Source organism: Cynoglossus semilaevis, chromosome 15 (assembly GCF_000523025.1).
Source record: "Cynoglossus semilaevis isolate Cse_v1.0 chromosome 15, Cse_v1.0, whole genome shotgun sequence".
Lineage (NCBI taxonomy): Eukaryota > Metazoa > Chordata > Actinopteri > Pleuronectiformes > Cynoglossidae > Cynoglossus > Cynoglossus semilaevis.
The window spans coordinates 16,843,859-16,870,621 of record NC_024321.1 but is presented as its reverse complement, the minus strand read 5'-3'; the positions used below and the strand labels follow the sequence as shown (position 1 = coordinate 16,870,621).

General features: G+C 39.1%; 5 protein-coding genes across 11 annotated transcripts in view; 3 read left to right on the top strand and 2 right to left on the bottom strand.

Annotated features, from left to right (window-relative positions):
* The window catches only part of LOC103391307 (N-acetyllactosaminide beta-1,3-N-acetylglucosaminyltransferase 2-like), a 6,074-nt gene extending 1,445 nt beyond the window's left edge, over window positions 1-4,629 (top strand). Inside the window, exons 3-5 of the mRNA XM_025062981.1 lie at window positions 387-414; window positions 1,442-2,758; window positions 3,441-4,629. Of these exons, the coding sequence (XP_024918749.1) occupies window positions 1,548-2,758; window positions 3,441-3,495 (1,266 nt within the window). The 5' untranslated portion in view covers window positions 387-414; window positions 1,442-1,547 and the 3' untranslated portion in view covers window positions 3,496-4,629. The remainder of the gene's footprint in view (window positions 1-386; window positions 415-1,441; window positions 2,759-3,440) is intronic.
* Window positions 4,630-5,449: 820 nt separating this feature from the next.
* On the top strand, window positions 5,450-15,663 carry LOC103391297 (N-acetyllactosaminide beta-1,3-N-acetylglucosaminyltransferase 2). Of its 7 annotated transcripts, none has more exons than XM_008327509.3 (7): window positions 5,450-6,176; window positions 6,327-6,458; window positions 6,539-6,639; window positions 7,647-9,998; window positions 10,686-10,839; window positions 11,798-11,844; window positions 13,669-13,801. In XM_008327509.3, the coding sequence occupies exon 4, from the start codon at window positions 7,651-7,653 to the stop codon at window positions 8,956-8,958; it is 1,308 nt and encodes a 435-aa protein (XP_008325731.1). In that variant the 5' UTR covers window positions 5,450-6,176; window positions 6,327-6,458; window positions 6,539-6,639; window positions 7,647-7,650; the 3' UTR covers window positions 8,959-9,998; window positions 10,686-10,839; window positions 11,798-11,844; window positions 13,669-13,801. The 7 variants fall into 7 exon arrangements, with proteins under 7 accessions (XP_008325731.1, XP_024918744.1, XP_024918748.1 ...); XM_025062976.1 differs by adding an exon at window positions 11,356-11,396 and having other exon boundaries at window positions 6,327-6,639; XM_025062980.1 differs by lacking the exon at window positions 13,669-13,801 and adding an exon at window positions 15,540-15,663 and having other exon boundaries at window positions 6,327-6,639.
* On the bottom strand, window positions 12,235-14,584 carry eif1ad (eukaryotic translation initiation factor 1A domain containing). The gene is made up of 5 exons (XM_008327511.3): window positions 14,269-14,584; window positions 13,646-13,782; window positions 13,453-13,561; window positions 13,009-13,117; window positions 12,235-12,912 (listed from the first exon to the last, which is right to left on the bottom strand). Exons 2-5 carry the CDS (start codon window positions 13,730-13,732, stop codon window positions 12,717-12,719), a joined length of 501 nt encoding a protein of 166 aa, XP_008325733.1. The 5' UTR covers window positions 13,733-13,782; window positions 14,269-14,584; the 3' UTR covers window positions 12,235-12,716.
* Window positions 14,780-19,598, bottom strand: ctsf (cathepsin F). Its single transcript, XM_008327510.3, has 14 exons — window positions 19,205-19,598; window positions 18,571-18,681; window positions 18,159-18,240; window positions 17,820-17,881; window positions 17,631-17,700; window positions 16,926-17,039; window positions 16,637-16,785; window positions 16,431-16,527; window positions 16,255-16,335; window positions 16,036-16,155; window positions 15,759-15,823; window positions 15,596-15,686; window positions 15,396-15,454; window positions 14,780-15,244 (listed from the first exon to the last, which is right to left on the bottom strand). The coding sequence occupies exons 1-14, from the start codon at window positions 19,427-19,429 to the stop codon at window positions 15,170-15,172; spliced, it is 1,401 nt and encodes a 466-aa protein (XP_008325732.1). The 5' UTR covers window positions 19,430-19,598; the 3' UTR covers window positions 14,780-15,169.
* A 641-nt stretch (window positions 19,599-20,239) lies between these two features.
* aup1 (AUP1 lipid droplet regulating VLDL assembly factor) lies at window positions 20,240-26,488 on the top strand. The gene is made up of 12 exons (XM_008327513.3): window positions 20,240-20,515; window positions 21,598-21,735; window positions 22,114-22,264; window positions 22,507-22,694; window positions 22,850-22,922; window positions 23,049-23,122; window positions 23,387-23,453; window positions 24,653-24,755; window positions 24,851-24,988; window positions 25,130-25,272; window positions 25,391-25,479; window positions 26,089-26,488. The coding sequence occupies exons 1-12, from the start codon at window positions 20,475-20,477 to the stop codon at window positions 26,132-26,134; spliced, it is 1,251 nt and encodes a 416-aa protein (XP_008325735.1). The 5' UTR covers window positions 20,240-20,474; the 3' UTR covers window positions 26,135-26,488.
* Window positions 26,489-26,763: the final 275 nt, after the last annotated feature.

Genomic DNA, 26,763 nt, shown 5'->3' with positions numbered 1-26,763 from the left:
CCCCCCAACTCTATTGTAGTGTCCGCTGCCATTACTCATGAAGTAACAACACGCAATTCCAGTTTGTTCTCTTTCTTTCAGTGGGTGTGAATGTCTCTCTCTCTCTCTCTCTCTCTTTCTTTGACTAGAGTTTTATGATTCTGTGTGATCAGTTCTGTCAGTCAGCAGGGAATCGGATTTTGAGGACCTCAGATTATTGACCTGAACCTTCCTTTTTTTTTTTTTACTGTCAGTTTTTGAAGGACGTCGTCGTATAAACAGGGGAGACCAGAAAATAACTCATGTAAGATTTTTTTTTTTTTACTGTCAGTTTTTGAAGGACGTCGTCGTATAAACAGGGGAGACCAGAAAATAACTCATGTAAGATTTTTTTTTTTTACTGTCAGTTTTTGAAGAACGTCGTCGTATAAACAGGGGAGACCAGAAAATAACTCATGTAAGATTTTTTTTTTTTTACTTTTTCTTGTTGTAATCACGGCTGTTTGGACAATAAAAAAGTGGTGAAATCATGGTTAACTTTGAAAATATTACGGTACTGAATATGATACGCTACGATACCATCTATATGATACCATCTATACGTTGCGATAATACACCACTGTATGATTTTTGAGGTTTGAATTTTTTTCCTGCATCACTTTGACTTGACTTTGACTTATTTTGTATGTATAATATTTAAAAAATATTTTTGTTTTGCTGGAATTATAGTGTGTAAAAGTACTTGTCACACCGGTTGTAGAAGTTTTTTCTTTTCTTTTTTTTCTACGACATTCAGCTCGTGATTCAATATAAACAGGTGAGACCAGAAAATAACTCATGTAAGATTTTTTTTTTTTACTTTGTCTTGTTGTAATCACGGCTGTTTGGACAATAACAAAGTGGTGAAATCATGTTTAACTTTGAAAATATTACGGTACTGAATATGATACGCTACGATACCATCTATATGATACCATCTATACGTTGCGATAATACACCACTGTATGATTTTTGAGGTTTGAATTTTTTTCCTGCATCACTTTGACTTGACTTTGACTTATTTTGTATGTATAATATTTAAAAAAATATTTTTGTTTTGATGGAATTATAGTGTGTAAAAGTACTTGTCACACCGGTTGTAGAAGTTTCTACGACATTCAGCTCGTGATTCAAAACAAATACTTTCACCTGTGATCTTATGGATGAATGACTACAGACATGAAATGGTGGCTCAACAACTCTGAAGTTTGAAAGATTGTCTTTATTAAACAAACACTAGTTATTTGTAAAGGGTGTGAGGCCTCCAGCCAATGGTGAGTGAAGGGAAATCTTTAGGGCGATAATAAAAGGGTGAGAACAGAACGGAGAATATATTTCCATGAATAACAAGTCAGAAAAGGATCATGATTTTTGCTTTAACTCACTTCTTGTTTTTGTTTTTGTTTTTTGTGTGTGTTTGCAGTGAAACCGCCCGGTGTCGCTGTAGCTTCCGTAGAATCCTTATCTGCTTGTGCACTCTGTGTGGCACCTTCGTCCTGTTGTTCATCTACGTGGGCATCGTGGTGTGTATGAGCATGAACGGCACACCAACCCCGTTGGCTATCATCAGAGTAAACCCGCTCATCGTTGCGACGGGATCTGAGACGTTCTGGCAGAGGCCGAGCAGAGAGGCTTATTGGAACAGCCTTCAAGAAGCCGTGGACTTCCACTTCAACCCCGTGCTGAATTCCAAAGACCCCAGTATAGTGTTTCACGACAGCATCTTTTACGAGTTTGTGCGAAAGCGAAGTTTTACTAAAGTCTCTGCCACTGCTGAGAAGTTAGACACCAGTCAGTATCCACCATTACTCCAAGACTTTGTGAACAACATGGAGAGGAGGGACTACCCAGTCCTCATACAGCCGGGTGGGCTGTGTGGAGCTGGGGCAAAAGACGAGAACGAGCCTCCTCTGATTCTCCTGGCCATCAAGTCGTCGGAGCTCAACTTTAAGAACAGACAAGCCATTAGAAACACCTGGGGTCGTGCAGGGTGGGTGCCGGGCCAGAGCGACAGAGGAGGAGAGCGGAGGGGAGGGGGCTACGTCCGCAGGATCTTTCTGCTCGGCAAAGAAAACTTTGAGGATCTGGGAGTCAACACAACTTCGCTCCTGCGGACGGAAAATGAACTCTACGGAGACATCCTGCAGTGGGACTTCAAGGACACATTTTTCAACCTCACTCTGAAGGACGTGCTGTTCTGGAAGTGGTTTTCACACCACTGCGGCTCCACGAAATTCATCTTCAAAGGTGACGACGACGTCTTCGTTAACACTCACAGAATGTTGACTTACCTCCAGGAGCAGCTCCAGAAGCCAGGAGCAGAAGAGACCATGAAAGACTTCATGGTCGGTTATCTCCTTGGTTCAGTGGAACCCATTCGAGACGTGTACTCCAAGTACTTCATCCCTGACACCTTCTACAAAGGCCTGTATCCCACATATGAAAGCGGGGGAGGGGTCATTTACACGGGCCAGTTGACCAAACGCCTGTACGAAATATCTCAGCGCGTTCACCTGTTCCCCATCGACGACACTTTTGTGGGCATGTGTATGAGTCGACTAAACGCCATGCCCAGCCACCACCCCGCTTTCCTCATATACGACTTTAATGCAAAAGAAGCAGAAGCCGAATGTTCGCACCACACGGTCCTGCTGCTGCACAAACGGAGTCCGGCTCAGTTAATGAGTCTGTGGAACAACATGAAAATGACGGAGGAAAAGTGTTGGAACGCCACGTTAAGGTAACGGTTGAAGTCAGGGTAATAAATTAAGTCAACTGTCAAACAGGAATTTAATCTGATTAATCACAGGGTAGACGTGGATTAGTCGTCATTAGGGATGTCCAAAAACAGATCGGCCGATATTGTCCAAACACTTAATTTCCGATTCCGATATTTGCAGCTGAAAACCCAGGCATTACGCAATCAGGTTGTGATCATCGGAGAAAAAAAACAACAACAATTCTTTCCAATATTACATAATAATACTGATAATACTGGTTAGTCGATGTCGTCCCTTCAGGACTCCCTAACCTGAGGTTGAGCCTCCACAAACACAAGCCAGGAGTTGATGGGATTTTAAGATCCACGAGATTCAGTAAAACTAAAACTTTTTTTTCCCCACAGTGTGTGTAAATAACATGTCATATCAACTGTGAAAAAAAAAACAAAACATGAATGTGCGGTGGAATATACAAAAACAAAAACATGAATGTGCGGTGGAATATACAGTGTCATTCTCCCTTTTCTTAAAAAAAAATAATAATAATTTGATGAACATGTTCATTCGGACAGCCCTAAAAAAAATTAAACGGTTTTAGAAAATAAGTCAAAAGTAATTGATGGACAATCTGAATTGTTTTCTGGATTATACACTATATGTGTACTATACATTTGATGTTTGATTCATGTTTTGCCTTTTCAGAACCAGCGATTCTGAAGGAGAGAACACGCCGTCCACCATGACACTTCCACCGTGACACTTTCATCGACAGCTGCCCAAAATGGATGAAAAGGCCCACAGGTTCTTCTCACCTGGGGGTGAAGGGGTCATTATTCCTATGGAGGGAACTGACACTCACAGATTTTATAGTTAATAATATGAGCCAGGAGAGTCAAAAAGTTCAAAGACAAAGACCAAAAAAAATTCCTCCATGTTTTCAGTCTGTTTTCTTCTTTGGTGATGTTCCCATCAGACGATTGGCCTTCTTTGTAGAATACTGGAGGATGACCTTTGACATCTGTGTGTGAGACCCTCATCCTAATATGGGTGAAGATGAGATCATTTGTCTTAGAACTTTTTGACTAACCCTAATGTTTTGCAGGGCTGATCGTGATTATTGTAAAAACTGTTAATGAAGAAAAAAAAAACGTTTGTCTGGAGAAGAAACAGTAACTTATAGGGAGCGTCACATAGCACCAGTAGATGGCAGTATTGCAGCTCAAAAGTCTGCCAGCTGCCATTTAAAACTCAGAAACATGTCAGGAGGATTAGCCACGCCTGAGAAAACAGGACTGTGACAAATATCTTACTAACACTTTCTTTGTGTCGCAAGGCATTTTACCACGAACGGAAACGAGTGTTTGAATGATTGTATCACGATCAGCCACACACCAACGCACAGTTCCTGATCTGTGAACTTGAATGCACCTCTGAAGGACGTTAACGCGTTCCTGAACCATGAAGAAAAGTTGAAGTTCGGACCAAGTCTGTATAAAACCCTACTGATGAAGAAGAGAACTTCATAAAAAGGTTCTTTTAGTACTTTTGTTAATTTAAAGTGTATTCTCTACTATAGTACACTGCCGTTTATCAGAATACTTCATATTACTGTGGTTTTCTTGGAAACTAAGAAAATACTACAGGATTACTGTAGTTCTACACAGTTTGGGACAATTTTTCTTTCAAATTTTTTTCTCTGGGAAAGTCGTTCATCTAAAACTTGTCCTGTACTCTGATGGTGTACCAAATACTACCTGTGAATGAAGAAATATTGTGTTAAAGGACACATTTTTTTTATTATTTGAATTTTTATTTTTATACATGACTTGTTTTATTCTCTTGGTGAAACAAATGTAATGTGAACATGAATTATATAAAAATGTTTTTCTTTGTATTTTAATTGTATTTTTCATGTTTTACTTCCTCAGGTGCATTTTTTATGACGGAAATATACTTTATTAAATACATTGACGTAAGTGGAAATGTATATTCTGGGAACATTTGCTTTACAGAGGAAAAAAAATGTTTACTGAGTATTCATGTATGTATCAATTATAGTTCAATACTAGATGTTTTCTAAGGAGTTAGTGCAATGGTTCTCAAAGTAGGGGGCACCGCCCCCCAGGGGTCAGGGTGCTATTGCATTGGGGACACAACAAGGCTACATTTGGGAAGTTACACCGATTAGTCATTTAACTTGTTTAATGAAAAAAAAAACATTTTATATGAATTACAGTATTTAAAATAAAATTCAGATTTGACGCAGTAGCTGTGAACGTGTTTGAAAAGCACACTTTTGTCCCAACAATGTGACCAGAACGACACCCCCGTGGTGGTGGCGGCCCACTCTGTGGCCCAGGTCTAGATACCTACAGGATGTTGTGGGAAAATTAAAAATTTAAACACTCCTGATGAAAGAACCAGGTCCAGGTTGAGATGTTTCTCTTTGGGAAAGAAAGAATGTGTTTCCTGTAAGTAATTGGAACCAGTTCCTTCTTGAAACTCCGTCAGTTCTGGTAAATGTAGGAGTCAACGTCACGTCGACCTCCCAAACCACACTACGTGCTGTCTTTTCTTGACTTTTGAGGGCAGTCCTTGCCCACAGCCCCTCCTCTGTTGATGGAACTACGACGCTGACTTATCACTGCTGTTGTTTCAAACCTTTTTGAAAAAATTGTTAAATGTAAAACCTCCCCCGGCCCTCACCCCAGCCTCACCCTACTGCAGAAGATCCATGGGTTTTTGGCGTCCAGTTGTGTTTGACGTGATGGTTGTGTCTTACTGGTGCAGTGGCTTGGTGGTTAGCACCAAGCAGACTTGGGTCAGAAAGGTTTCAGGTTCAAGTCCACCAGCTGCCAAGTTACCACTGACCATGGCACCGTCCCCCCTGTGGGCACTTAAGCTGCCCCCTGCTGACTTTGGTGATAGGTCAAATCAGGTTATCACCTTCACTCCAGGATGGATGAGGCCTCGTCCTCAACATGTTTAAAAACTTGGAGTGAATGTTTCTAACATTGTTTTTTGTTGACTGACGTTTCAAAGAAAGTTGAGTTTTTGTCCCAGTACACCTCAGGATCAGGTTTTACTGGAAATACTGGCCGTGATATTCTCAGCAAAGGTTTGTGTGTGTGTGTGTGTGAAAAACCTGAAGAACAAGTGACAGATCTGAGTCGTTCAACGTGAAAGAAAACGGTCAGAACAGACAGTTTACAAACAGAAACCTTTGATTTCTCTTCATGGGTTTATTACTAACAACAGCCTCTCTCCCCCCTGAGGCTGATCTACTGTCCTAGATCTTCAGGATTGTCACCTCACGCATCTTCAGACCAACTCTCCAACATGACTCTTCTTCAGACTGGGTCTAAGATCCTCAGAACTTTCTGGACCTGGATCTGAAGGAATCCCTTTGTGGATCACCCAGATGGATTTTATTCCCAGGTTTGTACTGATTTGCCTTCATTACTTTCATTTACTTTAACTTCAGGAACTAGATTGTTTGTTTTTTTTGTACCTGTCAAATCCAGATTAGTTAATCCGGTTAGTTTAACTGTCTGTCTAAGCCTTTTGTTTGTCTCATGTTGTCAACAGCGACTTCCACCTCTGTCGTCACTCATTGGCATAATGGTTTGCATGCTTGGCGTCACAGGGCGTATCTCCTGCGCACGTGGGCTGAACTGGAACTACAACAGGCTCCACCTAAGAGGAGACCTTCATTTAGAGGTTGGAGTTTTACAGAAGACGAGGTGAAAAACGAAAACCCTTTCTGTTTCTTTGTCTGTTTTTTATTTTATTTTTCATAGACCATGAGTGAAACCACGGGGCCATCAGTTCACTGACAACAATCACCAACAGCCACACAGATGAGGACTGAGTGAAAAGAACGGAGCCATCACTACAGCAGGTCAGGATCTGGGTTTTTTATTATTATTATTTAACTGTCAGAACATGTTCCCTGTGATTGTTTTTTTTCAGTTTTTTTTAATAATGAACCTCCAGTCTTAAAGTTTTTTTTTTCTTTCATTTTTTGCTGCTAAAAATACATCAGATGAATCACTGGCTGCATATTTGTGTGTTAAGCTCCAGCGATGATCCCGACTTTAAATAGCTGATCATACAAAGTAGAATAAAGGTCACAAAAATAAAAACAAACATGCATAGAACGTAGACAGAATCAGCAGAGGGGGCGCTCACTTTACCCCTCCCAAAACACACACACTTGGACCATCAGTCAAGGTCTAAATATTTTGCATTTTTGTGTTTCCAGTACAAAAAAAAATCTCTTTCACAAATAAAATATTTTTTTACAAAAATGATTGGAGTAGCATCAACCCAGAGCTGTATTATTGATTTTCTGGTTGGTGCTCAGAGCTGGTTAAACGGCAGCGTACTGTATTCAAACCTGTGATTTGACTCGAATTTCCTGTCGGAACAGCATTTTCTGAACACTTTTTTTTTTGTGCCTGAAATACCACAACTGTTTAACAGAGGGCTCGGGGCGATGTCTCCACTGACACTGAGACACAATCAGGACCTCTTCACTGATTGGCTGCACTTCTGCTCATTTTCTTGGTTCAAAATAACTGTAGAAGTCTAAAAAGTTCCAGATCTTTTTTTTTACTGCACTGTAACAGTTTTTTTTTTTTTGATCTTTTTTTTACTGCACTGTAACAGGTTTTTTTGCTCCTTTTATGCAAATTAAAACAGTCCCTTGATGTGTAACTAATATGTCAGTGTCATGAATGTGTCTTTGTCCAAAACATCTACTGAACTGAATTGAACCTGTCAGGGGTAGACAGACAGAAACACCAATCCTTTTTGCAGAATATGACACAGTTGAATCAAATCTGTGTTACACCGACTCTCAGAAGATTTGTTTTTATTTACAAGCCTCTTCTGATGTATTTGCAGCTGAATGGCGCGGCGCAAGTGTCACACCCTCAAACTCATCACCTACCTGTGTGTTGTGTGCGTCAGCTTGGACCTGCTCCTCACCTTTCTGACAAATATGGAGAGTGAGGGAGTGACGGACACGGCACCGACCGAGGCCACTGCTGAAAATAAAGAAAACAGCACAGACAAAGCTGCATTTGGGGAACTGCCAAACTTCCGAAAAAAAATTTCCGCCCCATTGCCAAAAACGTTCTGGCAGACCGGTGTGCGTAGCCAAGGCCTTTGGAACGATCTCCAGGAAGACGTTGACATGCACTTCAATCCCATCCTCAGGCCCAAAAACGACACCTCACAATATGAAGACAGAGTTTTCACCAAGTTAGTAATGAACCAAAGTTTCTCTAAGATTTCTAACTTCACTAACACAAACGACGAGGAGCAGCTGCCCAGGATGCTGCAGGACTTTGTTCACAACATGCAGAGAAGAGACTACCCGGTCCTCATACAGCCTCGTGGAGTGTGTGGAGCTGGAGCACAGGAGGAGACGGAGTTCCCTCTGCTGCTCCTCGCCATCAAGTCAATCGTTTCCAACTTCAAGGGCAGACAAGCTATTCGTAACAGCTGGGGCCGGACAGGCTGGGCGTCAGGTGGAGGAGGTGGTGGCTACGTCCGCAGGATCTTCCTGCTGGGAACCAGCTCTGAGCAGCAGAACATCAACTTGGCTGAATCACTGCAATCAGAGAGCAGCCTTTATGGAGACATTCTGCAGTGGGACTTTAAGGACACGGCTTTTAACCAAACTTTGAAGGATGTGCTGTTCTGGAGGTGGTCCTCACTTTTCTGTGAGGGGACACAGTTTGTCTTCAGTGGAGACGATAATGTCTTTGTCAATGTCCCAAAAATGGTGACCTATCTGCAGGAACAGCTTAAGAGTCCTCGGGCAGAGGAGAAGATGAAAAACTTCATCGTTGGGAAGGTGGTGCAGAAGGAAGCCAAATACTTTTTTCCCGACAGCTTTTACCAAGGGACGTTCCCTGTGTTTGTCGACACAGTTGGACTAGTTTACTCAGGCCACTTGACTCAACGCTTGAACCAAATATCACGGAGAGTTCACCTCTTCCCCATCGATAACATTTACTTAGGTATGTGTTTGTTACGGCTGAAGGTCGACCCTGTCCATCATCCTACCTTCCTCAAGTCGGGTTCTTCTGAGAGTTACCTGAAGGACATCTGTGTCTACCACAAGATCATGGTGGTGGAAACACCAAACCACAGGGACCTGGGTAAAATCTGGGCTCGGTTAAACAGCACACAGTCCCAATGCTCCTGAGGTCGAACAGTAACCAAAGGTCAGACTCTGGATCATGGTGAAGACCTTCTTCAAGAAACACACACGTTTACAGAGAAAGTACAAAGTATCCACTAAAGACAGTATTTCGTTAGGTATTTAAAGAACATTGTTGATTATGGTACCATTTCAGACGTCCTCAAACATGACTCAGTCCAGCTCAGCACTTTTCTGTTCCCATCCCCCATGGTTCTGAAAGTACCAGATGGGTATTTGTATGTGATTCCATTTTACAAACTTCCCCTGCAAGATGGCTAACAAGCCACAATGTGATTTTGTAAAATATGCCTTCCTTCTTGCCTAAACAAAGACTAAGCAGTAATTATTACCATTACCACCTACATTTACATAGGTGACACTGATCAAAATGTTATTAATAGAATTCTACCTCCAAAAAATATGTGTTGTGTTAAAACAGTGGTTCTTAAATCTTTAACTTCGCGCACTACATCCGAAAATATTAACATCTCTAGGGACTGGATATTAAGGCAACATATCAGCACAGGTTTACAATGCAGTGTTAATTCCATTAACTTTACATTTTAGTCAAGGGCAAAGTCAACGAACATCTTTTGAAAGACTAAAACTAAACGGAAAGTTGCGTGGAACTAAATGACGTTGGTATGGATGTATTAGCCAAATGTTAGAAACAACACAAATTCGGTCAGGGACTGACACCAATCAGCGTTAACGTCGTCACGTAAACTGAAGGAACGGATGAGAACGAGAACCAATCGGAGCTGTGTTTGTTAGCAGGTACTATATAGAGAACCAATCACAGTGAGCGTGCATCCGGCAGTAGAAGAAACACGGAAGTCAGTTTGAAGACAAGAGCGGTAATACTCTGGTCCAGTCGTGAAATAACTTTAAACTAAAACACTGTCTCCTAGGACATAAATATATGGAACTATATTTTTATGAACGTTAGTGAAAACACGACTTACTTTAAATCGTGTGAAAACGACAGGTTGAGAAAAGACCGTGAAGTTTGAAGAGTGACCTGCAGACATGTCCGGTGAAAGGTAAACAGACTGACGAATTCTCTCTTAATATGAACTAATCTGAAGAATATTAACAATACAATACAAGAAGTAACATCTGTCACAGCCTCCGACATCTTAATATTAACTATTCTGGATAAAATATGAAGTAACATCTGTCACAGCCTCCGACATTTTAACAGTACCATGTAGGTTTATGTTCACGTTAATGAGTAACATACTGTGTAATGATAATATAAATACATGTTATAATCATGTTGAATACCTGAGTTTTGTACATTTTATAAACAGGACAATATTGCGCATTTTAATAAAAAAAAAACTCATTTCAAATTTTCTTTGACTAATACAAAACTTCTATGTCTAGTCATCGACCATTTATCATTACAGTTAAAAAATAAGATATCATCCCCCTCTCACTGTCAGAGGAAATTCCAAATCAAAGTTTGAGAACCACTGTTTTTTTCTTTTTAAGGTGTTCATTGTTTAACGATATAGTGAAATATTCATTCTGTCATTTTCATGTGCCTTGAGACATCTTTCCAAATGTCTTAGGTGATTTTATATATTTTTTTTTTATTTTTGATGATATTTTTGACATTGTGGAGTATTTCCAATAAAAATGAATGAATTAATCTTCTAAAGCTGAATTAAAATAAGGCTGCATGTTTCAAAGGTTTATAAGATGCTGAGATTTTCCTTCTGTAGATAGGATTTGAAAAAGCAGAAGAGCAGTTGAAGTGTAGAAGCAAGATTGGGATTGGACTGGACATGTACTGGAAGAGAAGAATCACTGATGTGGTAAAGGAGGACATGGAGCTGGTTGGTGCCACAGTAGAGCCAGGGATCGAGTGCGTTGAAGGTACAGGATGTTCTGCCGCAGCAGATCTGCCATCAGACACTTCTGTTTAATTAGACAATGGTGACAAAAGTATTACAAGTACATGACAAATAGGTCTGTAGCTTGAATGTCAAACATGTTTGATCACAATCCAACTTGTTTGTCATTTGAGTAATTGATGGCTTCTTCTTAGTTAAACTGAGTTAGCAGCTTAGCTGTTAAATCCTTTACTTCATGGTGTGTGTGTGTGAGACTGAAAATCAAATGTTTAGTAGAAAAGGACCAACACATGAATAGTGTTTGGACAACAGCTGGTTAACCAACCCACAGACAGTAATCACCACTCGATTACTGTGTTTACCTGCATGATTATAAATAGAGCTTAATTCAGTATGACGTCATGGACTTTATCAGTGTGACAACAGCAGAACTGTGACACATCATAGACAGGAATTTCAGGTGCCGGCGTTCCAAACACTCACTCATCAACAAAAACCGGAAAGACCAGAAAAGTCATTTTGTCTTTTTCTCTAACAGACAAAAAACACACCCATCTTCATTCCTGGAAACAGCCAAAAGTAAGACACACTGTTAGCGTTGTATACTCTCTTGTATGAACCGAGGTTTTAAAGGTGCAGTAAATATGTTAAAGGAAGTCATTTGTTTATATGGAAATAATTCCTGCAGCCATTTATTTCCTTTTTTCTAACTGGATCTTTCTGTAGGCCAATGCTCACTAGTTAAAAAAGAACAGACCCAGTAGGGGGCAGTGGTGTAATTCAAAAGCCAGTTCTGTATTAAAACAAGAAAACTAAAAAATATTTTATTTTTTATTTAAAGTAAAAATGTGTGGTTATGGGTCAAATACTTCTTAAGTGTTGTTTCAACACCGCAGTTCAATCAATCATTCATGTTCTTCTGCTTTTCACGTGTTGTTTCAACACTGCAGTTCAATCATTCATGTTCTTCTGCTTTTCAGGGTCAGATAGGTGAGAGCTGATGACAATCCCTGCAGTGAGCAAACAGGTACACACTGTGACTATCTTTGCAGTAAGGCAACAACACTAACCACTCCTCCACTTTGTGACCCTGACTACAAATCAGCACAGCCTGGTAAAACACACTCTATGACAGTACTTCTTGTACATTTGTTTCCATCCAGTGGACAATCACTACAGTCTGGGGAAATAAGTGTTGACAAAGTTAGAGGATTAAATAGTAGTTACCGTAGTATAGTAGATTGAGGTGGTGTTTATAAAACTGGCCTTATAAAAATGACCTGGACTATTAGTCAGATATAGTTATATTCTTATAGTCTGCCCAGTGTGACCGACTGCTCTCATTCATTCATCAGAATCTTCCAAGAACAAATAAAAATAAATAAAGCAAACATGATGAGAATGTAATATGCTACAATCAAACTGATAAACTTTAATGTTTTTAAATTTAATGGAAAAATGTCTGCTTCAAGGTTACCCTAAAAAAATCCCAGGGCCCACAGAGCAAACCAAGTTTTTATAACATTTACAGAGTTTGAGTTGTTTTTGCTTCTAAATCCAGCAGTGTCAGTATGAAGTTCCGGTTTCCCAGCTGTGATGTGTTCTGCAATACAGTGTTAGCTCCACTGGAGGTCAGTAAAGACGTGATGAATTCTCCTCATTCCTTACAGTTTTTGAAGGACATTGGTACTTATTTTGGTCTTAGTTCATTTAGAGCCCAGCTCAGTTATTGCCTCCAGTAGGGCTGCAGAGGGCGCTGTGGCTTGAAGTCCCATGCTTTTTGGTCATCAACATCAGTGTAGTAGCAGTAACAGCAGAGCTTGCAGTGACACCAAAGTCACAGTCATCACTCACAGCAGTCCTGTATGGTCACTGCTACTGCAGTCTACAGTTTCTGTCCTATTTCTCCTCCTCCTCCTCGTCCTCTTCACTGTCCTCCTCGCTCACACTGTAATGATAGTTACAGCGGTTGGTGTTGACAAAAAGGTCGCTCTCATCATCCTCAGAGTTGCTCTCCTCCTCATCTTTCTCTGCTGTCTCTAGCTGTTCTTTTGTATTGTCCTCCCCTGACGTGTCCTCCACAAAACCTGCTGGCCTAATGAAAACAGAAAGAGGAATCACAGTAGAACACGACAAAATGTCACTGTGGTTGTCAGATGTGTCCCCGCGGGCCTTGTGTGTTGACACTCACCAGAGCTGCTGTTTCTGCAGATAGTGAATGTGATCTTTGTACAGAATGAAAGAGATCTCTGCCTTCACCTTCTCCCCTTCCTCAATAGGATCCACGATCACGTAGTCACCTACAGAGGGAGAATGAAAATTTAATTTAATTATGATTCAAAAGATGAAGGTTTTGACCTCTTTTACAGGGGTGTAAGAAGGATGAAGGTGTTGACCTCTTTTACAGGGGTGTAAGAAAACACTGATATATTGCAATATTTCATTTCATAGTACCATATTGATTTTTTTTATCACCAATTCTCAGTCAAATATTCCTGGTGTTGGTAAGATACAGAGCACTTTGATTACACTTACCATTAGTCTGGTAAAAAAACAAATCCCTGTTAATGTGACAGTCTCTGTAAAAGTCTTTGTTATTTACTAGATCATTAACTTATCCCGCTGAAGCTCTTACCTCTCTTAATCCAAATGTTCTTGCGGAACTTTGTGGGCATGCTCACCAGGAATATCTCACCCTCAGCTGTGACAGTTTCATGGAGGTTGTTGCCACGGCTACCAGTGATCTATAGGTGCAAAGGCAGAACTTGTTATAAAAAACAGTATCAGTAAGTAGGTTGAGTCCAGACAGTTTCACTGACTCTGATCACCTTCACAATCATCTGGTTTTCAGTGGGTGTTACGAAGTCTCCCAGAACCTCCTTGACAACATGTTTACGTTTCGTGGCCTGTGACATTGTGGATGACGATGTTCTTCAGACGTCTTCAGCAGCTGTGGTCAGAGTGACTGAAAAAACAAAGCAAACAGGTTAGTTTTAGTTTTTTCGTATTACGTTTTTATACTTTCTGTATGATCTTTGAGGAGTTTAAGGAACGCGATGTCCAGAGGAGTTTCAATTGGTCATATATGTAGAGAATACTGACGACTATCCCACCAGAGAGTGGCGATACACATTACTGTGACGCCGGAGGATTTAGCATTAAAAGATGAATTCATTAAAATAAGCTGATACAACGATGGTTGGTCAAAACGAGGTAGAATTCCTTTTTGAGTATTTAATAATAGAATAAATGAAAAAAGCATTAGTTTGCTTTCATTTTAGTTGTGACAGGACAGTGTCAGCAATAAATCTTTACAAATTTGTCCAGAAACATTAGCGCCCTGTTGCAGTAACACATGACACAGAACACACGTTAACTAAGTACCATGCTAACAGTAGCAAACTGAACATGTCACTAGCTAGTCGCGTTTAAAAGTATATTGAATAACTACCTGGAGATGAAGTTAAAGTGTGTCCGTGATAAAGTAAAATGTTTTAATTATGGGTTATTGTTAAAGCTCAAACCTACGAGTGTCAGTATTTACTGAGAACTAGTTGGCTCGTATACTGTTTCCGGTGTATCTACAATGTCCTTTCAAATGAAAATCGGTGTTGGATTTATTTATAATTCTCACAATAACCAAACAAACTGGGTGCTGCAGTATATTAAACAAACGAGTTTTATAGTATAAAATGTTTAATGTGATGTGTGTTTCTTGTACATTTATTCAATTTCGTGATGCATTTACTTTGGTTACCCCAGTTTTGCTTCCGTGTCGGTCGCGATGAATTGTGGGTAATTAGGTTTTAGTTCCGTTCATGAAATGTTCAAGCTCACCAACGTTCAGCACAGCTCCTCACGGAAAAGTAATTGTAAAATGTTAGACGGAATAAAGTTTTATTGATTTTTTTTTTTGTTTATGTTTTTTGCAATAAACTCGGACCACAAGAAACAAAAGGAAATAGTATAGAACAAGAAAACACTTTATTCTCCATTCATTCCTTCTCATCACACAGCAATAGACAAGATTGCACTACAGTCATGAAATTATGTGCAAACAAAGACTTTATTTTTTTAAAAAATATTTCACCCTCCTTCAACACAATGCAGTATTAACACAAGTAAGCGATATAATATATAACACAAAGTATGGAAAGCTTTATCAGAACTGGTTTGTTCGGTACCATGTGCTTGGTGTGAAGGTGGTTCTTGAGCAATGAGAAAGTATTGTACAGTAGGTTCACGTTCAAGTTTGTTTGTTACTATGACAGCACTTGCACTTGGAATCTAATGTCTTTATGACCACGGATGAGGTATGTGGATGTATTTTTGAATGAGTATTATAATACTACTCAGTGGATCACAGCAGATGAGGCCATCTTGTTTATCCCGCAGGCATTAGAGCCTCTGTACAGATAGTAGTATCCCTGAGAGAGAGACAGAGAGAGAAACAGATTTGATGTACAATCGGAATTTAACCTTGTTTGGCTATTTATTAATTTAAATTATGCCACATAATTAGTAGGTCAAATTTCCCTCGTTTAATTGTCCAAGTGAGTCACAAAAAAGTAAAATTACCCCCTCTCCATAGTCCTCTCCCCAGCTGTTTTTAATGGCCCAGAATGGAATGCCTTTACCTAAAAAAACAGAAAACATTTGAACTATTCATGTAACTGCTTAGATGGTCATGCACAACATAAACACCAGCCTCTTGATTTTCAGGAACCAGAGGATGGTGACTGAAGATGGGATGAAAACAGTATGAAGTTTGAACTCACTTTCCCCGTATCCCACCATCAGCACAGCGTGGTCGATCATCCACGGGTTGCAGAAGATCTTCAAGGGGTGAGACACACCTTTCTTGTAGAACTGCAGAAGTTTCCAAGATAAATATGACTAATTGGTATGGTTTTACTTCACTTTTGTTGTTTTTGTTGTTACCTGCATTGCAAAGGCGTTCAGTGCAACAGAGACCGGGCCGTTTTCAGCAAGCCAAGCTGCAATCTCTGGGGGAAAATTAACAAAAAAAAGTAAGTATGAGGAATTAACGGCTGAGTGAAAACTGCTGAATTTGTCCACTCCTTATCCATCCTTAATCCTGTTAGTCACATAATCTTGCTTAAAAAGTAGAAAGAGTTTCTTTTCTCTCAGTCTGAGAAGATAAATTAATTGTAAATAAACAAAACGTTCTTCCTGTGTTCAGATCTGGCTCACTGACCTTTCTCATCTTTGGATAGTTCCACAGAGCTGTTGATATAAGCTGCCACTTTCCTGTTGACAAAGCTGCAGCTCTGCTTGTGTCCAGTGTAGGTGTAGTCAGTCTCTGTCTCCAGGCCACCTTAGGTACAAATCAGAAGAAAAAAAAGATTATCGGTCAAAATGCTTTCACTCAGTACGAACATATTTCGAACCCTCAACAAATTCATTTTCTTTTTACCTAGTTTCTCAATTGCTTCATAAGCGTTTGACGGCAGTCCTCCTCTGCAGGCCTGGTCTACAGTATCACAGTCCACCAGCTCTGTAGGACACAGAACAAAGCACCACTTTAACCATAGTACTGGATGATTCTAAGTCACTGGTTTGTCTAAGTCTATGCTCACATGTCTCTGTTACCTTGTTCAGACAGTGACAACAGTTTTCCATTTTTCAGGAACCACTGGCCTTCAATGTTTCCTGTGACAGAAAATGCCCAGCAGGAGCCACACATACCCTGCAGGAAAAAATACACACTCCAATATACAGTGAGGAAGAGCTACGACATCAGCATGGTGGTCACAGCCACTGTCTGTCGACTTCTTGTATTGTAAAGTATTCTGGACCTGGTTCTTAACAGAACTGACTGCACCATGCTCCCGCCAGTCCCAGCTATCAGGGGCGGGACGTTGAGCAGGAGCTGCTGGTTTCATTGGTGAATGAAGGGTCCACTGGTTTAGTAGTGGGTTAAGGTACATAGTTTGAAACTCCTCCACTGGAAAACAAAAAGAAGGAGTAAAATATTTCTTTTTCTAAATAAGGAGCAAAAAGGAGGAAACATTTAAAAAAGCAACTTTGTTTTCTCAGTGGAAACTGTGTTGAAATACAAAGTAATGCAAACACTGAGACTTGTACCAGTTAAGTCGCTGAACTTGGTGACTCCGTACTCTGCTGACCCCTGATCCAGAGACTGGAGAGTCTCAGCCGTCTTCAAGTTTTCATAAAAGATTACCACACGACGTTCTGTCTCTGCAGGTTCCACGTTCAACATGTAAAGGGAAAAAAAAGATAAAAAATACTGCTCTGTTGCTATGATTGGTGATGACTTGAATCTGCTTTAGATTGCGGTTTGAATTAAACCAAAATCTGTAATAGGAGGACCAAATAATTACATAAAGGCTACTAAAATATCATAAAAAGTCACAACTACTTTTTAAACTTTTTAACCAATGCATTGCAGCACAGGATGTCAGACTTACAAGATATCCTCAATTACATCAGCAACAGCCATGTATTTCACTAGTCGTTACTGGTTCCTCAGTGGAAAGATCTACACAAAGAGTGATTTTTTTTTTTTAATTTATGACTTCATGTTTTAATCTCATAAGTATGCTACAATTGATCTGCCTAAAAAAGTATTTTTAAAATAATGAAAAATGAAATGAAAAGTGTATAATGACTGAAAACATTATGTATTTATGCTGTTTACTCAGCCATCATGTCTGTTGTTTCAACAGGTTTGACAACCCAGGGTTCAATCTGCATAACATGTACAGGGAAGAATGCTGTACATGCCACACATTGGTACGTATGTAGTCATATATGTTCCAGCCCACTTACCTTCCCGACTGCTATAGACCTTGTTAAATTTCTTCAAGAAGTGTTTGAACTCTAGCACCAGCCTCATGAACTTTCAGATAAAAAGAAAAAACAACACAAGAAATCAATATAAAAACCTCACTTTGTTTAAAGCTCACATTAACTGACAGATACGGGAGGGGGCTTTTGATGTGATGCTGCTATTTGTACCTCAAAAGTGTCATTGCCAAATTCAATATCCACGTTAATGAACTCTTCTGTTCGTGCTATAACTAAAAAGAGAAACACAACAGAAAATATGAATAATTAAAAGTCAAAATGTAAGTCAATGAAATCAACAACTGTCTATTCTTAGTTTCAGTTTAATAATTCAGAAAAAAAAGGTGCAGTTGGACTCAACAAAATCATCAATCCAAGCCTTTATTCTAATTATGTATTGAACAGAAAAGTATCAAGTGAACTATGATCTGTGACCCTGTGGTTTTTTTTGTATGTTTGGTTAAATATTCTTATAAAGAGGTTTTCAGAGCCAACAGACAGGTGACTGACCTTTAGGCTGGCAGTTCTGTTTCAGCAGAGTCAAATTGCCCTGCAAGGTAACGTCCCACACCTCAAACATGCAGAGCTCTGTCTGAAATCAACAGAAAAGTATTAATTTCAAAAAAAGACACTTGAATACTGTCCAGGATGACAACAGAATGATGGGATGTATAAACCTGTGTATTTGTATTTATAACATTCCATCAGTTTGAATAATTGCTATTTCAAGAAAAGGCTGAGACACAGAAAAACACGTGTCGGCTGATTCATGGGGCGTCACATGGGGTTATTCAAGTTCATGATTAGATGATGACCTTCTCCCTGAAAAACACTGCTGCAATAATAAATGCATAATAGATCACAACTATGGCGTGTAATCATTAGTCTATTTGGATTAATATGTATTACCATAATTTCTTACCTCGAGTTTGTGTGACTCAGGATAGAAGTCACATGACCTGACCATGCTGGATTTCTTGCACTGCGTGTTACTGACTTCTACTTTAATTGTGTAGCGAATTCCTTTGAGCATCTGAAAAAAAAAAACACCCACAAACAATTGAAAAAATGTCTCGGTAATAAAAATGCATTTTTCTCTGCACTATTTCCATGGAGGGGAGGGGGCGCTGTGCTATATTATGACAAATTTAGTGCTTAAACTGGCCACAATAAAAAAGTATAACTGATTTAGTTTAGCTTTCGTCCGGATTAAACCAGAGTTAAACCAATGACGTGACTTCCGGTCAGCTGGAGATACATGAGATTTTTTTTTTGAAATATATTTCTGAGCATTTTAATATTAGGTTTTTGTTATATTACTAATATTAGCATGCGGCTGTAATATTATTAAGTTAAAATACTATATATCTTCTTTCTTTATGTCGAAAAAATAAAGAATGTATAGATAAGCAGTGTGTGCCTTTATTTTGAACGCCCACACGTACATTAACTGAACATAACAGCGATTGTTTACAATGACATACTGTACATGTGATATAATCGATATTGAATAAATAAATAAATAAATTATGACGCAGTCTCGCTGTCAATGTTACCTGTCTGGTTACGGAGATAAAGCGGCTGATTTTACGACGATGCATTGCGTTTGAGCCCAGGTTGTAACGCTCTTCTGTGAACTCCAGAATCTTCTTCACACCCGGTTCGGACTCACCGAGCTGGACGGGAGAACCGAGAGGCTGGTTCGGGTCTTCACAGACCACCGAGCCCAGTAGGGCAGACAGAGCGATCCACGGGATTAGTGAACAACCAGCAGCTACCATGATGGCTGCGATTTGTTTTTTCGAATTAAATTTGCAACTGTAACTGTATATGTGTTTTCCCGTTTCTTGAATCCCTGTCGCGATGGAATATTCTGCGAGCTGCAAAGAGGATGAATGTTCCCGACCGACTGTTGTTGAATAACAGTGGGAGGAGACTCAACGACAGAAAACCATCTGACCCAGACAAACAACAGACGACTGTGTTGACAAAAAAAAAAAATTAATTAAAAAAATACACTGTATCAAGTATCAAGTAATTAAGCAATAACCACAGCATAAAGGAGAAAATACACGTCTCTCGTAGTAAATGTCGTTATTTGCAAAATTGTTGTTTTATCTCCTTTTTTCAAAACACATTTTTCTAGTACTATTTTCCCACGTTTATGCTCTGCTGGTGTAATATGTAAATATCCCATTTGTGTCATATTATCTTATCTCTTCATCTTCATGTTATCTGTCTTTTTAAACGTCCCCATCAGACCGAGACACTGCCACTGAACTAATTTTCATAACTAGGTCTCACTGCTGTCAAAATAATATAATAATAACAATAATAATGATAGTAAAATAACAAAGGGATAAAGAAAAAAATATATTTTGACCACAAACTGAAGCGTTTGTGAGGTTTAAATTTGGGCAGCATGTGTAGTAAAGCTAAAACAAACAATACATATGAAGCTATTACAAAACATTACCCCTAGGTGGCGAAGTAATACCGCAAATTCGCCCAATTTCTTTAAAAAGGACATTTACTCTGAAAGTAACAAGTATTCAGGAAAACAAACATTATTTTGAAGGACAACAACAGGAACTCGTCAGACACAAAAACCACTCCTGCTAGCGGTGCTAGTACCGCGCCACGGATAGCTATTGACAGTTGCTAGGCTAACATTTGTAACTTCACCACGTAGCATTGACGTACGTATTTAGCGAACTTTCAGAATGTCAGGGGTGCTGTGGTGAACGTGATGTCTAAATTGTATTTAGGCTTGAGGTTGAATTCCTAGCATTGGCCGGTATTCAAAGGTCTGTCTGACTGGCAGACATGGAGGCTCCGGGGATCGAAGACATGTTTGACTTTCGTCGGTAAGTCAGTTAACGGTGGTGACTGCTAACCCTGTGCAAACACCGGCTTATCTGAACGCTAAATGGGGCAACACAAAAGGAACACTCGGAGCCTGATCCCAAAGTCACGCTATCAACAGTGGCATTTGTCACTTGTTAGCACTTTAGCTAGTGTTGGCTTTGAGACAGTTAGCCACCTTGTTTACCTGTGTACTTTAAACTTTCGTTTTTCAGATATCGCTGTCATTTACTGCAGCCTACATTTGGTCATTTTGTCCAAAGTATCCGTTTACCTTTTACACGTAAATATGCAACACTGTTTTCTGGCAAGTCTAGCATTTTAGTACATTTGATCTATGCGCATGCTAACTTCCCCAGTGAGTGGAGAACAGTGAGAAAATTAAATATTCTCCTTGTACTGTTGGCTTTAGATTGACTGTATGGACTGGTAATGAACAGGAAGTTCTTCTGATCCTTCACGCTCAGCCAACCACGTAAAAACACGTGTGAAAAAAAGTCAGTGAGCTGAACTGACTATTGTACTGACGCTGCAATAAATTAGACCTCCTTATCTTTACACAAACTCTTTAATTATTTGCTTTAAATAACTTGCTAATCAAAAATTCAGGGTCAAATATTAATTGCTATTTTAAATAGTTAGCCATGTTTAACATAAACCTTCACAAACAAGTAAATAGTGTTAATCATTTAAAGATTAAATATATCACCATGAAGTACTTAATATTTTTAACTAAACGCCATTCACTTCACAAAGCTTTTCCACTTTCCACTAAGTTCTGCAGTGTTTTTATTTTACTTTACCAAGCTTTCCACTTAAAATTTTAAGTTCTGCAGTGTTTTTATTTTACTTTGTCCTTTTATATGGCAATTACTTTATAAAAAATAACAGAAAAAAGTGCGTATAAACACCATTTTTACCTTGATACAATAATAAGTCCCGGGTTTGAATATTATTAAATCTGACTATTGCCATAATATTTCTTTGTCATATCACTTGTCTAAATTTGCTACGTCGGTTAAGGCAGTCCAAGTGTTTGTGTCATTTGCGATATTAAAATCTATTTTTTCCTTATCTTCTGCAGGCTTCCTAAGGATGCCATTCTTCTCCTGCTGTTGCTGATTTACCTTCCCGTTGGCATTTGTTTGATGTTTTTGCGAATTTTCATTGGAATACACGTATTCTTGGTCAGCTGTGCGCTTCCAGAGAGTTTTCTGAGAAGGTAAGTATTCCAATTATTATTGTTTTTACAATTTCTTATAGTAGCAGTTGGTTTTGCTGCATTAGTATAAACACACATATAGGCGTTACGTAATATCAAAGACTTCATCAAAACAACGTTTAGTTCCTTCATATCTATTCTTTCTGTCTTGCTGTTGTATAATGTCTAATGACATTGCTTTTTTCATAGTAATGATTCTATTATATGGTGACCACCATGAACTCCTTGGACTTTTGTCCCAGGAAGTTACATGTCGTAAACCACAGAGCAAGACCCATAGAGGGGAAAAAAATATTTGTTTCTAGCTGTGAGTGCCTTGGGGTGTGGAAATACTTATACTAATATTGTGAATAAACTCCTCTCCTTTATTGCTTTTAGATTCATCGTGAGAATCATGTGCTCAGTTCTGGGAATGCACGTCAGACAGAAAAACCCTCGCTCCAGAGACAAAAACACCAAGCTGTACATTTGCAATCATCTTACGGCGTTTGACCACAACATTATCAACCTTCTGATTCCCTGCAATACTGTGAGTGTTTGATTGATTGATTGGTTTATTTTTAAATAGTAATTCCCTGTAAAGTATGACTGAATATTTCTGCTCTGAATGAAAACCGCACATTTTCTTCTCCTACATCCATCAAATATTCACTTTCTGACCTGGTTATGAATACGCTGATACATTATGGATTAAAATCTCAGTAGAACTGATTGTCACGGTTAAGCATGTGATATTGTGTAATGTGTTTTTTCCCTCTTTATTCTGGTTAGCCTCAGCTAGAGGGCTCCACTGGCTTCGTGTGTTGGGCCAGAGGCTTCATGGAAATCCATCCAACTACTGGCCAAGCGGCCATAGGAGAGTCCCTCCAGAGATACTGCTCCACTGAGGGCACCACATCTTTGCTCTTGTTCCCTGAAGAGGAAACGACAAACGGTCGTGCTGGTCTGCTCAAGTTCAGGTAACGGAGAACATTAGCCCAGCGTGAGATGTTCTACTCAGTCTGTTTCTTTCGACAGCATTTAAGATAGATGATTTTCGATTTAGTTTAATATTAAAACAATAGATGTTTATTCACTGATGTATATGTGAGACTTGTGTCTGTGTTTCTTTCAGCTCTTGGCCTTTCTCCCTGACCGATTCCATTCAACCTGTGGCCTTACGAGTGACCAGACCATTCATTGCTCTGGTAATGTCATTATAATGGAAAAGACCTTTAAACATGTGTTAGAACCATCTGACAATGTGCTACGTAAAAAGTATGAACCAAATATTGTGTGTATTTAATACTGATTTGTCTTCTGCTGATTCACAGAGCACACCAGAGACCAGTTGGCTGTTGGAGCTCTTATGGACATTTTTTGTTCCATGTACAGTGTATCATGTAAGGTACTAAATAACTTGAATCATTATTTTTTAAAATCAGCCGTTAATTATTTTTTTATTCTAATCTTTGAAAGAAATGCAAGTTATTTTTTAGTAGACATACATCTAAATAAAGACTAAACCTGATACATTTCAAAGCTACATTTTAAACTGTATTACTTTTATGTTACCATTTTCATATTAAGTTTAAATGTTTTGTTTTTTTTTGGTTTGTTACTTGGTAACATTACTAATGTTTTTGTCATTTGTTGGCCCTTTTCACTGCAGTTGGCTCCCACCAGTTTCCAGGCAAGATAATGAGTCTACACAGGAGTTTGCCAACAAAGTCCAGGAGGTAAAACAAACCTAACAAGTGAAGTAATGGGCAGATTTGTTTTTTGTTTTTTGTTTTTAATAAATTGTTTTAAGTATACTACTTAAACTCTTGCAGTCATGTTGTACACAAATGGTTAGAGATGTGATTCAAATAGACAAATCAATTTAAATGCATTTATGTGGTTGAGCTCCCTGTACAGGTTCTAAGACTTATTTCTGACAGAGCAGACAGAGTTGAGTCGACTATGTTTGTGTTCATTGCTGGAGGCAAACGTTTTTATGCTTCTTGTCTCATTAATAATGGAGCAGTCAGAAGGATGAGGCCAAACACGGCAAAAGGAAACCCTGTGAGTGGTTGACCTAGAGAGGCAGAACTATGTCATTTATTAGGATGAAGGGGAGATGAGGTAGCAGGCAAGATGCCCAGTGGGACACGAGGGAGAAACGATGTTGGATGTGCGAGTGTCACACCAGGGTGCCATCATCCAAGGCCCCAGTGGGACGGAGAAAGATGGAGTGAAGACTTTCACTGCATCTATCTGGTAGTAGAAGGATGTTGTTGAGCAGGCAGATCTGAAACTTAGTCACAGTGGCCCAGATGTAACACAGGTCGTTAAAGAACTTGAACTTTTGGTAGCTTTTTTTCCAGTGTTACTTTTGTTAAGACAAAAAGTTGAAAATAAAAGTCTTAAAATATGAATTGAATGGGACATGAATTAATTAAATTTGTGGCAACTGAACACTAGGAAAGACTGTCATCAAATATGCAAATGAACAGAAAATGAAACATCTACAGGTTGACATTCAGGTTTCAGGTCTTCTCTATTGGAATATTGATGATAAATAAAAAAAACAGCAATTGTATATAAAACAAACAAACAAACAAAAAGGCTAGTATAATATACAGACGGTCATTACACATGCTGTAACTGTACCACTGACTGTGTCAGGATCAAAGGTCTCTGTTCAAAGATCAGTGATGCTTCAAAGTCACAGAGCATCTGCTGATACAAGATAGTTAAAAGTATTTTTTTTTTTCTTGGTGTCTTTAACACTGGCTCCTCAGTCACTCCTGAACTGCAAGAATATCCACTGTAAGTGTGGTAATACTGTGATTTCTGTTTTTTTTTCTGTCATCATTACTAGTCTTTGCATCATCATCTGAACTGAGAAGTAAAATGTTTTAAATATGCAAATAAAAATTGTCTCCTTTATCAGCTACTAGCAGGTGAGCTGGGCCTGGTTTCCACCAAGATCACGAAAGCCGATAAAGTGGAGCACATCAAACGAAGGAGACGCACCGTACCTCAAACAACCACTAGTAGGTTCACAGCAGAACTGCTCTGTTCATGGGTCACTACATTCAAACTGATTTTTCTTTTCCACTAATGTCACCCCGTGTTCCTCTGACCCCAGGTGTCAGACCCTCCTCCATCGGGCTCAGTTTCTCGACCCAGAGTTTGGGCTCGGATGATCGTAAGATTGCTAAGATGACGCAACAAGTCAAGGACGTGCTGCCCCATGTCCCCCTGAGTGTCATCACAAATGATTTGGGTAGGACCCTGCTTCAAACATCCTTGTGATTGTGAACTGGACAAACGTTGCACTGTTCTTGTATGACCTTTGACCTCACATCTGTTGCCCCGAGAGTTTAACCTCTGTGTTCACATACTGTGTCTGGATGTTTACTCACAGTGAAGACCAACTGTGTTGACACAACTATAACAAATCTGCTGGAGAATAAGGAGGAACTTCAAATGGAGGCCATTGGGGGGGTGTCATCAGGTTCAGGGCCTCCAAAGATGAACTCCTCAGCTGGTCCCGCCCCCGACTTAAAGGTTTGGCTCGACGTACTATTTATGTACAAGAATGAACTGTAATACAGGAAGTGATTCAGTTGATGCAGTACTTTCATCATCATTATCCTGAGTGCGTTGTGTTTTGTTCCCTCCGCAGCCTTCTGCCAAATCCTTTGGGAAATCACCAGTTGACAGACATTTGTCTCTCCAAGAGAGAAAAGAAGCGTTGTACAATTTTGCAAGAAGGTGAGTTTTTTTTTTTTTTTTCCCTTCGACAAAGGTTGGTTCCTTTTTTTTTACGGTAGCTGAAAAAGCTAAATGGCATTTATTAATGTTTAATCTCTTTTAGGCTTAGCTTTAGAATTTATTTTCTTTTTGTAGAATGAACTAAGTGTCCCGTATCTTCCAAGCAGTGCTTCATTATTCTCGCCATGTTGTCTTTTTTAGGCAGGGTTGAACAGAAATGCAATATTCATAAATGTTTGAGATTTCCTTAGGTCTTATTCCTTGGCCTTTGTCAGTCACTGCGTATTAAAACTGCATGTCAGTACAGATGGGACAGGCAAAGGTCTTGTATGAGGAGAATGTTTGAGTGGATATAAGCCCTTTGGATTTGTTCTGAAGGCCTGTTTCCAATGTTGTCGCTCAGTGTCAGAAAGGCTCCAACATTAAAATTTCCTGGACTTATTTCTTACTCCAGTGACACTGGAGTAACATGGTCTTACTGAATGTATGAAGGCCACATAGTTTACTTTCAACATATACATACATACACATAGCTTTTGGTTTCTTAGTTGATTCTCTCTGTGAAATAAAAGGTGTGGTTATAATCTTTTTTTTTTCTTTTTTTTTTAGACGCTACATTGAAAAACATGCATTGGATGAAGAAGACAGTCACTGAACAGCCCTCATTTGTCAAGCCATCATCAACATTCTGTCAGAATGAAGCATATACTACTTGCATATTTGTCTAATTTAAATGGTGATTTTTTTTTTATTTCTTTTTTTTTTTTTTTAGGTCAACAGGTTCTGTAACAGACCACATGTCGTTGGTTACAAGTGATGATAAATATTCAGAACACATCTACATTGATGCTGTGGATATTATTCAGATCTTTAATTCTTCATTCTGGCTGATATATAATTTTGATAACAATTTGTATTAAGATTCACTGACTGTGAATCATCTATTTATTTTTATAGTGTCCAGAGTCATTGATGAAAATAAAGTTCAGCTTGGCCTTGCCTTCAAAGAGTTTTTCAAAGTGTTGTTTGGGAATTGATGATGTTTCACTTTTAATAAAATTAAAAAAAAAAAATCAGACAGTCCAATCTAATTCAATATAAATGATGACCACTCTAACCGAATCCAACTAGTAATACATTACAAACAGTTACAAATCAGTGACAACACAGTGGATAAACAATGTGCCGAAAGTATGCTTCGGTTAAAATAGATCAAGCTTTGTATTTACTACATATGTATATATTTTACAGCCATAATTCCGTCGAAACAAAGCAGTCATTAAG